The sequence below is a fragment of the Hordeum vulgare genome, chromosome 5H (genome assembly GCF_904849725.1).
Source record: "Hordeum vulgare subsp. vulgare chromosome 5H, MorexV3_pseudomolecules_assembly, whole genome shotgun sequence".
NCBI lineage: Eukaryota > Viridiplantae > Streptophyta > Magnoliopsida > Poales > Poaceae > Hordeum > Hordeum vulgare.
Genome location: NC_058522.1, coordinates 209,866,740 through 209,880,478, shown reverse-complemented (window position 1 = coordinate 209,880,478; position 13,739 = coordinate 209,866,740). Strand labels below are relative to the sequence as shown.

General features: G+C 50.1%; 1 protein-coding gene and 1 long non-coding RNA gene across 2 annotated transcripts; one reads left to right on the top strand and one right to left on the bottom strand.

The window, feature by feature from the left end:
- Nucleotides 1–2,640: 2,640 nt before the first annotated feature.
- LOC123398532 lies at nucleotides 2,641–5,228 on the bottom strand. The gene is made up of 3 exons (XM_045092995.1): nucleotides 4,936–5,228; nucleotides 4,477–4,859; nucleotides 2,641–4,388 (listed from the first exon to the last, which is right to left on the bottom strand). The coding sequence occupies exons 1-3, from the start codon at nucleotides 4,977–4,979 to the stop codon at nucleotides 4,342–4,344; spliced, it is 474 nt and encodes a 157-aa protein (XP_044948930.1). The 5' UTR covers nucleotides 4,980–5,228; the 3' UTR covers nucleotides 2,641–4,341.
- Nucleotides 5,229–12,059: 6,831 nt separating this feature from the next.
- Nucleotides 12,060–12,654, top strand: LOC123397629. Its single transcript, XR_006609988.1, has 3 exons — nucleotides 12,060–12,203; nucleotides 12,297–12,352; nucleotides 12,445–12,654. It is a non-coding gene; the product is annotated as an uncharacterized LOC123397629 (long non-coding RNA).
- The last annotated feature ends 1,085 nt before the right edge of the window (nucleotides 12,655–13,739 follow it).

Here is a 13,739-nt window from a genome sequence, read left to right as displayed (position 1 = left end):
CTTGCGGGGAATTTAATGCACATCTCCTAATCTGTTAGGGTTAGGTACGCACAACTGTAGCTCTTGTCAGCCGTTTTGGCAACTATAGTAGCCATTGTTCACTCTAACAAAAGGCCATTTTAGCCACTGCGGTAGCCCCTTGCATTATAAAAGGAGGTCCATGGCAACCTTTAGAAAGGTCGGCTCTTTGTCCATTTGCACGCGTAGTTGTGCTCCTCGCGCATCCTTGTCGGGTTGTCGCGCTCTTGTACTTGGACACACAGATATATAATCCTAGAACTCAGGACATAGGTTTTTACGCTTTCGAGCGGCCTGTACCTGTCTAAAACACTGTGAGTGCGCATGTGTTTGTTGGTGCTCTTAGTGCATGTGTGAACCCACCTGAACCACAAGGGACCACATTGATCCCATAGATCGTCGTTCGTACCCCGACATCTTTGGCGTGCCATGGGGGGGATCGCTTGCGTGAATCTTTGTCAAATTATGCGTGCCTTCATAGCTCCCAAGAAGGCCAAGCGCGCGTCTACGACCGTCCCATCTCCGTCTAAGCCGCAATCGCGGGCGGCCACGGGTGACGTTAGCAAGGGCGATCGTCACGCTCACCGTGCTAGTGAGTGCGGCCAAAACACCGCGCGGAGTTCCGCGAGCCGCAACCCAGACCCCGTCGTTATGGCGGCGCAAGGCGCGCCTGCGACGACCAGGGACAACACCGATGCTGCAGCAGCGGTGGCAACGGGACCTCCACCACACCCTTCACAAGATAACCGCGACCAGCTCCCGCGGAGCAACAACCCGGGCGACGTGCGGACAAGACCCCTGCGTGTCATTCTTAGTGTGCACATGGCCAAGATCAATGTGAACCTCCAGAAGAGGGCGTGCAGCGTACGACAGGACGGGGGAGCATTCCTCCTGGCACAATCGGGAGTAGAAGCGCCACCCATGTCGCGCGTCGTTCCATATCCAAGACCATGGAAAAAGCCCTAGCGCGGGCCTAGCTTTTGCTGAACCTCCCGCCGACGCCGGAGAAGATAGAAGATTGGAGGGCGACCATACAATGCATGTTGAGCTTCACGAACCGCGACAAGACGGAGGTAGCGGGTTCCTCACAAGCGCGGTACGTGGCTCCAATAGGGCCCGCCGTCAGACGCGATGCTGGCAGGGCACACACAGGACATGGTGTCCTATGCCTTCACACACTCGCGGCAGAAACAAGATCAACGTGAGGTTTTAAAGGACAAACTCAAGGAGGATGCACGCACCACTATCGAGCGACGACGTGAGATGTGACGCCAATTGAACAGACGTGCAGACCCAGTCGTCGATGAGCGTGTACCTGGGGTGCCCGGTAGCCTAGCTTACGAGTTAGTGTGACCGGCATTCACCCACAAGCTGCGGCAAGTCCACTGGCCCTCCAGTCGTCCCTTCAAGCATGAGCTGGCGGACAAATATGACGGCACAATCATCCCATCTGAGTTCCTTGGCATCTACACGATCGCCATGTAGGCTACCGAGGGACAAGATGAGAAGGTGTTTGCCAATTACTTCTCGCTGGCACTGAAGCCTAACGTGCGTAGTTGGCTGATGAACCTGCCGGAGAGATCCATCTCCTCTTGGGCGGACTTGTTACAATGGAATCCTGGGCGGACCGACGCTGGCAAAATTACAATTACAATGGAAGATGTTCGGCAGCAAGCTCAACTTTAGGACAAAGAGAGTTGTCTTTGACGTTGTCAAGATGTCGTTGCCATACAATGGAATCCTGGGCGGACCGACGCTGGCAAAATTCATGACGGCGTCCCACCATGCCTACAACACGCTGAAGATGCCATGGCTGATGAGCGTCATCACCATCCACGCTCACAACAAAGATGCAGTCATCGGCGTAGACAAAATCTTCCGGGAGGCGGTAGCATCATATGCGAACAAGGCCCTTGCTCCTGCCGACAAAGCTCCCAAGAGGAGAAGAAGAACAATAAACCAGGTAAAGACTTTGGCGAGGACTCCGGGAAACGCACCCAGAGTGATGCATGTCCGTCGACGACCCACTAAAGACCTCTGTCGCAGGAAGCAAAAAGCACAGGACCGTCGGGCCCTTGCCGGGTAATACGAGTTGCTAGGACGGCTTAGTCCGCCTAGAGGAAGGAGATAGCACCCACGTGCAAGACTCATAAAAATACCAAGCATCTCCGCGAGTTCTACCTGTGAGGCACGGCTGCCGAGCCACCCCACATCCCACTTTGTACAAGTTGGCCCGACAAGGCCTATAATCCATTGTGCAAAAGCCACGCGAAGGCCGTCGCCTTTGGACCGCCAAGGTTCCTAGCCTCCTTTGTTCAATAAAGCGGCAAGGAAAGCGATGAGAAAGGTAAGTTACTAAAAACTCCGAGATTTCCTTTGTTACATGCTATTCCTCTTAAATGATTCCATCTATATGAAAAAACCTGCACGCGAAGGGCCTTTGTCGAGATTGTCTGTGCTACTTGTCGATTTGAGTCCGCTCAACAGCTTAGACGGTCACGATAAAAATGACAAGGTGGCCTTGCCGGCAGCAACATCCTCGACGAACTGCTAAGGACCCGTTCCTCAAGAACTCATGGACAGGGTGCGCGCACCGAAAGGCATCCCCAACAAGTGTAGGAGTTAGAAACATACAAATGTGAATCAAGCAGGGGAACCTAGTCGTTCATTTCGACGAAAAAATATAATACATCCCAAAACAATTAGCGGTACTAATTAAAAACAAATATTTTCGATACATGCACCCCGGCAACATCAAGGAGTTCACCCTTTGAGGGTGACGGAGCTAGCCCTGTCCAAGATAGGGCGACGAGGGCGTCGAGTGAGCTGGTGTCGAGGCCCTTTGGCAGCTTGAAGAATGCCTTGCTCGGATCCACCTTTGGATTATGATAGGGAACCTTCACCAAGACCTTGTGAAGGACCCTGCGGCATATCTCACCGCAACCATGAAGGAATTTATCGGCCCGTCCGACCTCGTACCTCGCCAACGAGTCAACGAGCTTCCCAAAGAATATGGATAGCCTGACGCTTGTCGTCTCCCTGAGGTTGTTGGAAAAGGCACACTCCTCCAAGCCCATCTCCGTGAGCTAGGCGGAAAGCTTGCCGACGGTGTCGACAAGCTGCTCCATCTGGAACCTGGTGTTCTTCTACAGCTCATTGGAGGCGTGGGCGACGGAGGAGAGCAGTGCTTTCTCCTTCTAAAGTTCCTCGACTAGCTCATGCTCCTTGGTTTTTGCCACCTCGAGGTTGTCCTCGTAGGTGCTCCCCTTCACACGCAGATCGGCATTGGCGTCCGTACCAACACTCAACGCCTTGGTCTTGTCAGAGAGCCCGACCTACAGATCCGCCAAGGTGACGACCGCCTTCTGGATGCCGTCTTTCAGCTTCAAGACCTCTTGGCGGGATGAGACGAGGTCTGACTCCAGTTGTTGCACCTTGCCCTTGAGCGCGTCCTTGTTGGATCTGGCAGCCTCGGTAGCCACAACGGCCTTTCTGAGCTTGTCGATGTGCTCCACCGCTTGCTTCTCAAGGGCATCCTTGTTCTTCAGCTCTAGTTCTCGGATATGGTTCTCGGGACCAACCTTGAGGGTCGCCTGTCGGGAGGTGAGCTCTTCTTCATGGGCATCAAGCTGGATTTTGCGCGCAGTCTGCTCGCCTTCAGTCTTGGCGATGGATTCATCAGCCTCCCGCCAGGTCTTCACCTCCTCGGCCTTCTGGCTGATGAATGCGACTTCGGCCTTGAGGAGGTCTTCCTGCTGCTCGGTAAACTCCTTGCGCCTTCCGGCAAACCAGGCCCGCGAATCGGCGAGGCATTCCTAGAAACTGCTTTCCGCCGCGGCAAGGAGGGCCTCCCAGCAATCCAACCTCTCCCAGAGGTCGACGTAATGCGCCCACAACTGCTTGGAGCCCTTACTCATGGAAGACAAGATGGCATGCTCCTTAGCCTCGTCTTTCCTATCCAAGGGGTCGGCTAACACTCCCCCTCCGGCAGTGGCAACAACGCCATTCACGGCATCCCTTTGGAGAAAGCCTCGAGAATTGCGCTGCCGAGGAAACTGACAAACTGCAATTCGCCAACCCTGAGGTACCAGCACGGAGGTGGCTCTTCTGATGAAGACAGGCCGACGGCAGCCCCGTTAGTCGCCCCCGTCGAAACGAGCATGCCGGCTCCTGGCGCTCCTGGAACTGAAGTGCTCTCGCAGTCTGTTACCACCTCCACGGACAGCTCCTCGATAGGCCTCTTGTCGGCCTGTTTGGCAGCTTTATGGGCAGCTTCTTCCTCCGCTCAATTCGGCTTGCTTCTGCGACGGCCTCCTTGGTGCTTTACTCCACGTTAGCATCTACGTCTGCGCCATCAGGCGGAGCCAGATCTACAACACCAAGAAAATTCAACTCGAAGAAGTTCAAGAAGACAAAAAGAAGGATACAAGATCAAGATTTCAACAATAAGGGACTTACCCATGGGCTTTTGTTGAGGAGGGGCGCCCTCTCCTCCGCCAACATCTGTTGGCGTCGCGTGAGTACCGGAAGCATCACCTTTCGGCGTGTCCTCGATGCGGACAGGCTCATCGATAGAGGCCCTTGCCGGGGAGCTCCCCTCTAGAGTCGAGCGTTCGTGGGCTGCCTCCGAGTGCTCCGACCCCGCGTGCAGCGAAATGGAGGTGGCGTCGTCAGCATCCGCGTCCACATTCGTCGTCGGGTGCGGAGGCGTAGCCTCGCGCTCGGACTGACCGAAGGGTTGAGGTCTATGACCTCCCGCTCCGGCGCGGAGGTCGTCGTACCCCCCACGATGGGCACAGGTTCGCTCTCTTGGCCATCCGTTGTGCCAAGGTGTCCTCATCCTTGCAAAAATAGTGGCAACAAAGTTCATCAAGAATGTCACAAGAATGGAAATGAAGTCCTAGGATGGACGCTTACTCGTCTTCCTCCTCCGACGAGCGGAGAGCGGACAAATCCCACATCCCCCTTCGCGAGCACAAGGAGAGGGATATGGTGTGGCTGTCCTGGATCGCGATGCTGGCATGACAGAGGTACAAGGCCTCGACACATGCGCAAAAGCGCCCGTCACGCGCGTCGCAATGGTCCGACTCGTTCGCCGCGGGCGGGCGATGTCGGCGATGGGATCTTCTTCCTCCTCCTCAACCTCCGGTGGAGGGGAAGGCCGGACCGGTTCCCCGGTGGCTGCCGTGCGAAGAACGTGAGGCCTTTTCATGGGGCTGCGTGAATTTGGGACTCCTCGGCTCCCGGTTCCACATCTCCCCCAGCCTCGTCGACCCCGGCAGGTTCCTCCGGCAAGTCGGACACCAGTGCTTCTTCGCCCTCAACCTCTTCGTCGACGGAGCCCTCATCATCATCCCTACGCACGACGGCGCCGGAACTGCTACCGCCCGCGACAAGCCGTGCCTCTGCCACTCTCCGGGCGATGAACTCAACCTCTTCCTCGGTGGTGTCATGGACCAGATCCCCCTCGTCCCTGATACGCACCTCCGTCAAATTGCCGCACCACTCATGCACCCGCTTCGGTGCCGGCGGCTTCCATGCGGGATCGACCCCATGAGTGTTGCCCGTCGGCATCATCGCCAAGATCGAGTCCTTGGCAAAGTTGTTGCAGAGTGGGACGACGGCTGTTGGGAGCTTGAACTTCCCGTCGGGACGGAAGAGTTGGTGCTTCAGGAAGGTGAGCTACACCATCATCAAATTGTTGTCAAGCCTTGGGCGCAGCCGCATGACATCGATAGGGCTGTCATACTATCAGATGGAGCGCCCCCGATCCTGGAGGGAGGCGATACGCCTAGCGAGAAAATCCTCGCCCACCATCTCTATGGTGAGCCCGGCCGTCCTCAGTCGGGCGATATGCGTGATAGTAATCTCCAAATTATTGTCGTCTTTGGCGAGGTCGGTCCAATTGTCAGCATGGACGGGCCTGGACTTCCACGTCTGGCAGAAGACTGGGGGCTCCTTGTCCAGGATGTAACACCACTCTGCCCGCCACTCTTCCCACTTCTTATGCAGGTTGCCGGGAGGTTACGCCTCCTATGGGGGGCACAGAGATCCACGTGATGCTACCAGAGCGAGCATCGCCCTCTATGCGAGGAATGAAGAAATGGCGCAAGAGGGAGACATTGGGAACTACCCACACGAATTTTTCGCAGAAATGCGCGAAGACCAACAGTGTGGTCATCCCATTTGGCATGAAATCTAACAACCTAATGTTGTAGGTGAGCATCAAATCCGTGAAGAAGGCGGAAAAGGATATAATCAGCCCACAATAGAAGTATGCTGTGAAGAACGGGTACTTCCCTGTTTTGGGCGGGCACTCACCTAGGATCACCTGCGACACCGGGTGCGCCTTGGTCTCCTTTCCCCACATAATCTTGTACCGCTCGATGAGGTCGTTCCCCGACAGCACCGAGGGGAAGAAGACAACGTTCTTCCTCCCCACCTCCGCCAACGCCTCCGCCTCGGCTGACCTCTCGGCCTTCTTTGCCAGACGACAGGCGGCGGCGAACAACGCCCGCTTGGGCGCCATTGCAGGCTCGGAGGTGGATGACGACAAAGACAGTGGACTAGCTCGGGGCCTCTGCGTCGCTCGGGGAGAAAAACAGGGGAAGCGGTGGAACAAGCAATGGCAGTGGATGAGCAGTGAACCCGCAAATCCCCCTGTTTATAAAGGCAAAATTCGCACAGGCCGCCTCTCACCACCTGATGCAACCGCACCTTCCCGAGACGCGCACTGTGGAAGCCGGTAAGCTCCACCACTCCCACGACCCGCATTCAACGCACGTCGTGGGAAAAGATTGAAGAAACCATCATCACAACCGCAGCAACAATCCGCCATGTATCTGTTCACTGCTTCTCGACCTAGCCCAATAAGCGTCGCGGACTCCAATCTGGCCCAGCCCGGGGCTACTGTCGCTGTACTAGAGAACAGGTCCCTAGTACCCTGATTTGTCCACTAACGACAGCGGCTTCCTCGCCTGGCAGCACTCTACTAGAAGACAGCTCAACCACATGCAACAATACCAAGCCCCGGCAAGCCACCTAATCGGGGGTAGGGGAAGACACGACAGCCATCGCCCGGCAGGACTCCTCCACATCTCCGCCGCTCCACCTTATCAGGCTGATTGTCAATATCAGCGAGGTGTCGATGTTGGGGAACGTTGCATGGAATACAAAAATTATCCTACGCACACGAAGACCTATCATGGTGATGTTCATCTACGAGAGGGAGATTGGATCCACATACCCTTGTAGATCGCTAAGCGAAAGCATTAATAAACGCGGTTGATGTAGTGGTACGTCTCCACGATCCGTCGTACGAACCGTCTCATGAACCGTCCCACGAACCGTTTCACGATCCGTCCCGATCAAGCCCCGAACGGACGGCACCTCCGCGTTCAACACACGTACAGCTCGATGACGATCGCCGTCTTCTTGATCCAGCAAGAGAGATGGGGAAGTAGGTGAGTTCACCGGCAGCGTGACGGCGCGCCGGTGATGGTGATGATCTATTCCTGCAGGGATCCGCTCGAGCTCCGGAGAAAACCGATCTAGAGGAAGAACTATGAGGTATAGGTTTGAGTTGCACGTCGCAAAGTTGTGTCTCAAAAATCCTAAAACCCCTAGTATGTATAGGAGGAGGGCAGGGGCTAGACTTGGGGCTCAAGAGAGCCCCAAGGGCGCCGGCCGAGAGAGGAGAGGGGTACTCCAACTCCAATTCGGTTTGGAGAAGGAGGAGTCCTCCTCTTCCTTCCCACCTCCCTCCTTTTTTTCTTTTCTTTTTGGTTTTCTTCTCCTAGTGCCATAGCCCACTTGGGCTGGCCTCACCAGCCCAGTAAGGGCTGGTGCGCCACCCTTGGACTATTGGGCTCACTCCCGGGTGGGTGGGACCCTCCCGGTGAAAACCCGGAACCCATGTGTCACTCCCGGTACATTGTCGGTAATGCCCAAAATCTTTTCGAAGACCATATGAAACCATCCTATATATCAATCTTCAATTCCGGACCATTCCGGAAACCCTCGTGATGTCCGTGATCTCTTCCGGGACTTCGAACAACCTTTGATCACCAACACCTATAATTCAACTATACCGAAATGTCACCGAACCTTAAGTGTGCAGACCCTGCGGGTTCGAGAACTATGCATACATGACCTGAGACACTACCCGGTCAATATTCAATCGCGGGACCTGGATGTCCATATTATATCCTACATATTCTACGAAGATCTCTATCGGTTGAACCTCTATGTCAAGGATTCAGTCAATCCCGTATACTATTCCCTTTGTCCTTCGGTATGTTACTTGTCCGAGATTCGATCGTCGGTATCTCTATACCTAGTTCAATATCGTTACCGACAAGTCTCTTTACTCGTTCTGTAATACAAGATCCTATAACTAACTCTTTAGTCACATTGCTTGCAAGGCTTCTTGTGATGTTGTATTACCGACTGGGCCCCGAGATACCTCTCCGTCACACGGAGTGACAAATCCCAGTCTTGATCCATGCCAACCCAACAGACACCTTTGGAGATACATGTAGAGCACCTTTATAGTCACTCAGCTACGTTGCGACGTTTGATAACCCACAAGGTATTCCTCCGGTGTCCGGGAGTTGCATGACCTCATGGTCATAGTGAAAGTGCGTTATATCGACTAGAGAGGGGTGAATAGGAGATTTTTAGAATTTCATCACTAAGGAAATTCCTTTTGAGGAAATTCTTCACTGATGAATAACTTGCAGCAGAACAGCAACGGATCAGGGGTGCAAAGTATCACTACATCAGTTTTCAAGGTGAGGAATATGAAAAACAGTTTGCACAGTACGCAGGCATAGAGTAAGCATGTGATGATTAACTTGCGTGAAGAATTTGAGGTTGAGTAAATTCAGAGAAAGTCTTCAGCAGATTCTTCAAACACACACAATGAAAATCTTCACCATACAATATTGAGGAATTGAAAGAGTTGAAGAAATAGAACCCGTATCACAGTGAAGACAGTGGTTGATGACACAGTTCCGACTGTTGTGATAGTTGTACATCTGGTTTGGAGCGGCTTGATATTGAAACCAAAAGACTAACGGTCCCGAGACACACAGTCCCTACCGTATTCTCCTTGAGCAAAGGAGACACAGTCCTCACCCAACACTCGTGGTAAGTCTTTAGGGCAGACTTCCAAACCCTCACAAACTTGGTCACCCGGCGATCCACAATTGACTGCTGGATTGCTCTAGACCATGACGCCTAACCGTCTGGAAGATGCACAATCCTCGAAGGTAAAAGGCTTCAGTTCCACACAGGAACAAATTCTTCAGTGATGCTCAATCACTTGGTTTTGGGTTTGTGGTTTGGTGTTTGGGGTATGTCCTCACTAATGATTTACTCTCAAAGACTCTGAGGAATTTGGGTTGCTCTAAATGACAAGTGTCAGTTTCTCTCGGAGCAACCAACCAGCTAATGGTTGTGGGGCTGCTATTTATAGCATGGGGGCATCCCGACATGATTTGACATTAATGCCCTTAAATATTATGACCGTTGGTGTGGTTAAGATCGGTGATGTGGGGTGAATTGCGGCAATGGTCGGGACCCTCAACTTTGAGAGTCCTCATGTCTCTCATATTCCTCACTTGAGGCTTTTGGTAGGATTAGGCTTGAGTTGAGCATCACACTACTAGGAAAAGGCATGCTAGTGGCGCACCTGTTTTGGCTACTAATGGCGCACTATAGGTGCGCCACTAGCATCATGCCAATAGAATTTTTTACTAATGGCGCACCAGGCAGTGCGCCATTAGTATAGCTCATGCTGCGCCATTAGTATCTGGTATACTAATGGCGCACCAGGGAGTGCACCATTAGTATAGCTCATGGTGCGTCATTAGTATCTCGTATAGTAATGGCGCACCAGGAAGTGCTCCATTAGTATAGCTCATGGTGCGTCATTAGTATGCCTCCCAGGGGCCATATTTACCCATGTGCTCTGGCTTACTAATGGCGCACTAGTTGACGATATGCCACTAGTGTGCTTTTGCAGTGCGCCACTAAAGTACTGAGTGGTGCGTCACTAGTATGAATATTAGGTATTATTTTTTTCTGATATTTGCACAGATTACAAAACATATTATTGCACAGAATATAGAGAGCACAACATATAAACAACAGATTTATTGAATACAATAGAAGATTAGTCTCCGAATACAATTCATCGTATTAGTCTCCGAATTTAAAATACCGAACAAAGTTAGAACATTACAAGTCTCGATACCGCGAGTAGCGAGTTTGTCTTCACATTACAAGTCGATATAGATCATCTAAACTACCATCACATAGAAGAGAGTTGCGGTCATCACGATGAGCATAATCGCAATGAAACTGGTCTTCAACCGGTTCCTCCAACGCTCCCTCCTCTCTCCCGCTAGATAGAGCGCGTATCTAACTTCCGCATCCGCCCTTGTGGTGTACCCTTTGTAACTGTTACCGCTGAAACGGTGAACCTGTCTCCGACACTCCTCCCAGTCGTTGTAGACTCCGGGAACCTTACCCTTGTACACGACATACGACGGAATCTCTATGCACTAGCCAAACAAAACGTTAGTAGCAATTCACAGAGACATACAAGTTCATTAAAGTTTAATATTACAACTATAACAGCACGATTCATGGTCCTACTAATAAATAGCATCGATTACATATAAGTTGAACGACTGTCCAAACCAAAGGGACATACAAGTTCATTAAAGTTTAATATTACAACATGAATTAGTAGCAATTCACGGAACGTGGATGAAGCCGTCGTCTTTCGTAATGGTCATAAAATCGCGGTCGTTGTCAGCCTACATTTGTAGCGTTGTTTCTATCTCTGTATTGGACAATTAAAATCTGAGGTAGAACTACCCCGAGGTACGAAGGACATCTTGATGGATGATTTCCGCAAACTCTGACTGGATGCTAAAGAATTCTTGTCTGATGTCCGCATCCTGGATTGTCGACAAGCGTGCGGCCCAATCTTTGAGATTATTTGGTAGCCGAAGGTGATTAATGTCCCGTATGATCGCCCGCATGTGATGGAGGGCGTAATAGGCATCCTTCTGACCGCCAGGCGGCTTCTTGACGCAGGGGAACATCGTATTGTGGGTGAATTGTCAAGGAACAAGATCATGGTCTCATCATTTAGGGTTTGTCGACACTGAGGCATCCTAAAAGCTAAGTTTTTATCATTTAGGGTTTGTCGACGCCGAGGCACCCTAAAAGCCTAAGCTTTCATCATTTAGGTTTTTTATCGACACCGAGGCACCCTAAAAGCCAAGGTTTTATAATTTAGGGTTTGTCGACGCTCACGCACCCTAAATGCTAAGTTAAGTTTTCATCATTTAGGGTTTATCAATGCCGAGGCACCCTACGTTGACTGATATATATGGGTATCTTCTAACAATATACCCTATCAAGAAAAGGGAAGGAGAATTCTAAGTTGGGCCTAATCACTTGGCTCTATTGCCACCTATGGTTTAATGCAGCAAGAATAAAGGGGCAGTTGATCCTACTTAATTAAGTACTAAGATACCCCGGGCCATGCATTAGTCGCAAGTACCCCATATGTCCTATTTTTAGCAAAGTCATGCTAAAATTCACGGAAAATTTCAGCATGACCTTTGCTGACAATAGGACATATGGAGTACCCGAATTTGCCGGAGCGAAAGTTAATCGACATTCCGGAAAACTCAAGGGCCTCTCGGGGTACGTGCAAAATCATCACGACACGATGGTCGGAGACAAAACCCAGCAAACTAGCACCACAATGTGCCTCTACTTTCGTATGGATGAAAAGGACACAGACCATATGGTTGTAGAATACATTTTTTAGTTACAATATTCACAAACTACTGGCAAAATGTCCATACAGGAGTATATGACACAAGGCACTAAAATTTATATGTAAACCTGCACTTGGAAAGTACAAGAAGCATGAAGCGAGCATCAGACATCAGAAGCAAACTTTCTCTACATGTGCAAGTAGAGGACCATCAATTTCAGTCAAAGCTAAGAAATTAATTCCTACATATCTTATCCACAAACAGACCATCGTCGTGGTGGAGGGTTTAGATGCCACAGATGTCACTTATGACATGTTCAAACCTAAGACAGGTCGAATTGTGCATGAGGTGGAGCTGGATGTTGTTTCTATAGCCTCAGAGGTGTGTTCAACCTTTGCCCAATTTTCATATGTATCAACCTATGCACGATTTTGATATATTTTTAACCAAGGACTGTTGGGTGTTTGTGATCAGATCATGTCAAAAGTAAGGCTACCATGGACCTTAGATGTACATCCAACAGAGCCATGGTGAGTGCATATTTTCCGAAGAAATTTCACAGTATGAGCTTGTTACTCGCATATGACAGTATTTGTAAGAAATTTCTTCACTGACATCACAGGATAATGATGACTCAAGGAGATTACCACGTTCATATATGGAACTATAAGACACGGGCAAGTTACTTAACTCATAGTTAACAATGTACTATGCATGTAGGAATGGATTTTGTGCTGCCAAGAGTTTTAAAACAAATTCTTGTATTTTCAAACATTACACCTGCATGCAGGGCCGTTCCTGACTTTATAGAGGCCCGGGGCGAACTTAAAAAGTGGGCCCAGTAGTAAATTTTTTTACATCTATGCAAAGCACAATGTTTCTTTTTCTTTCTTAAAAGCATCTTTTTGTTTCATTATCAAATAAAATATATCAGATCTAAAATATCTACTAGCATTTTCTTTCTTCTTTTCTCAAAACCAGACAAATGTTTTTAGGTGACATTTTAACAAGAAATGGGTGCAAATACCTGAATTTGTCGAAGGAAAAATAGATTAAATCCAGCTATACAATTCCAAGCATATCGGATCTTGCTAGGCAGATAAGGTCCTTGTATCCTCAAATGAGCAACCTGCACAAAAAATAGGAGATCGGCCACAGAATCACTAGGAAACAAAAAAGTACAAAGATCAAGTGGAAAAAGACTCCGAAATTACAAGAAATTTTTAAGCCTTTGAACTGAGAAACTATCATGTTGCAACTTGCAAAGCGGCTGAGCTGGTGAAGCGTTGCCTCTAACTACTATCATCCGCTAGATTGGAATACTTATATGCATATACATAGGGGAGTAAGATGGAGAAACTGAAAGTTGATGAAAGAAATCAGCTACAACAGCAATATCCATTAATTTGCTAGACATGCTTCTTGCTTTAGGAGTAGGAGCGAAACGGGGAACGAGAAGACAAAGGAAGAAGAAACGACGGTGGCTGGTGTTTTATGAGATGGGTCGGTTGAATCAAAACTGGATTAGTGCCTTTCGCAATTCACATAACCTACTAGTACTACTAGATGAAGCAGTAGCTTTTTTTCATGAAAACACATACTATAATGTACTAATAAGCAAGTAGTTAATTGCCCTTTTGGTTCAGCTGTGTAATAGACATGCAGAGGTTTAGGGCCCCCTAGCAGGCTGGGCCCTAGGGCATCGCACTTCTTGCCCCTGCCCAGGGCCGGCCCTGCCTGCATGTACGAAGTGTGCAATTTTTTGTGATATATTGTACATTTTGGCAGCATTCTACGGGCTGACAAAATTGAAAAGAAAAAAGGATCGAGAAAATGACAGCTTTTGGTACAGTACACCAAGGAGTAGATGAAAAGGTTGCTCCTTGTGATGCTTTCCGCAAGCAATCGGCATTGAAC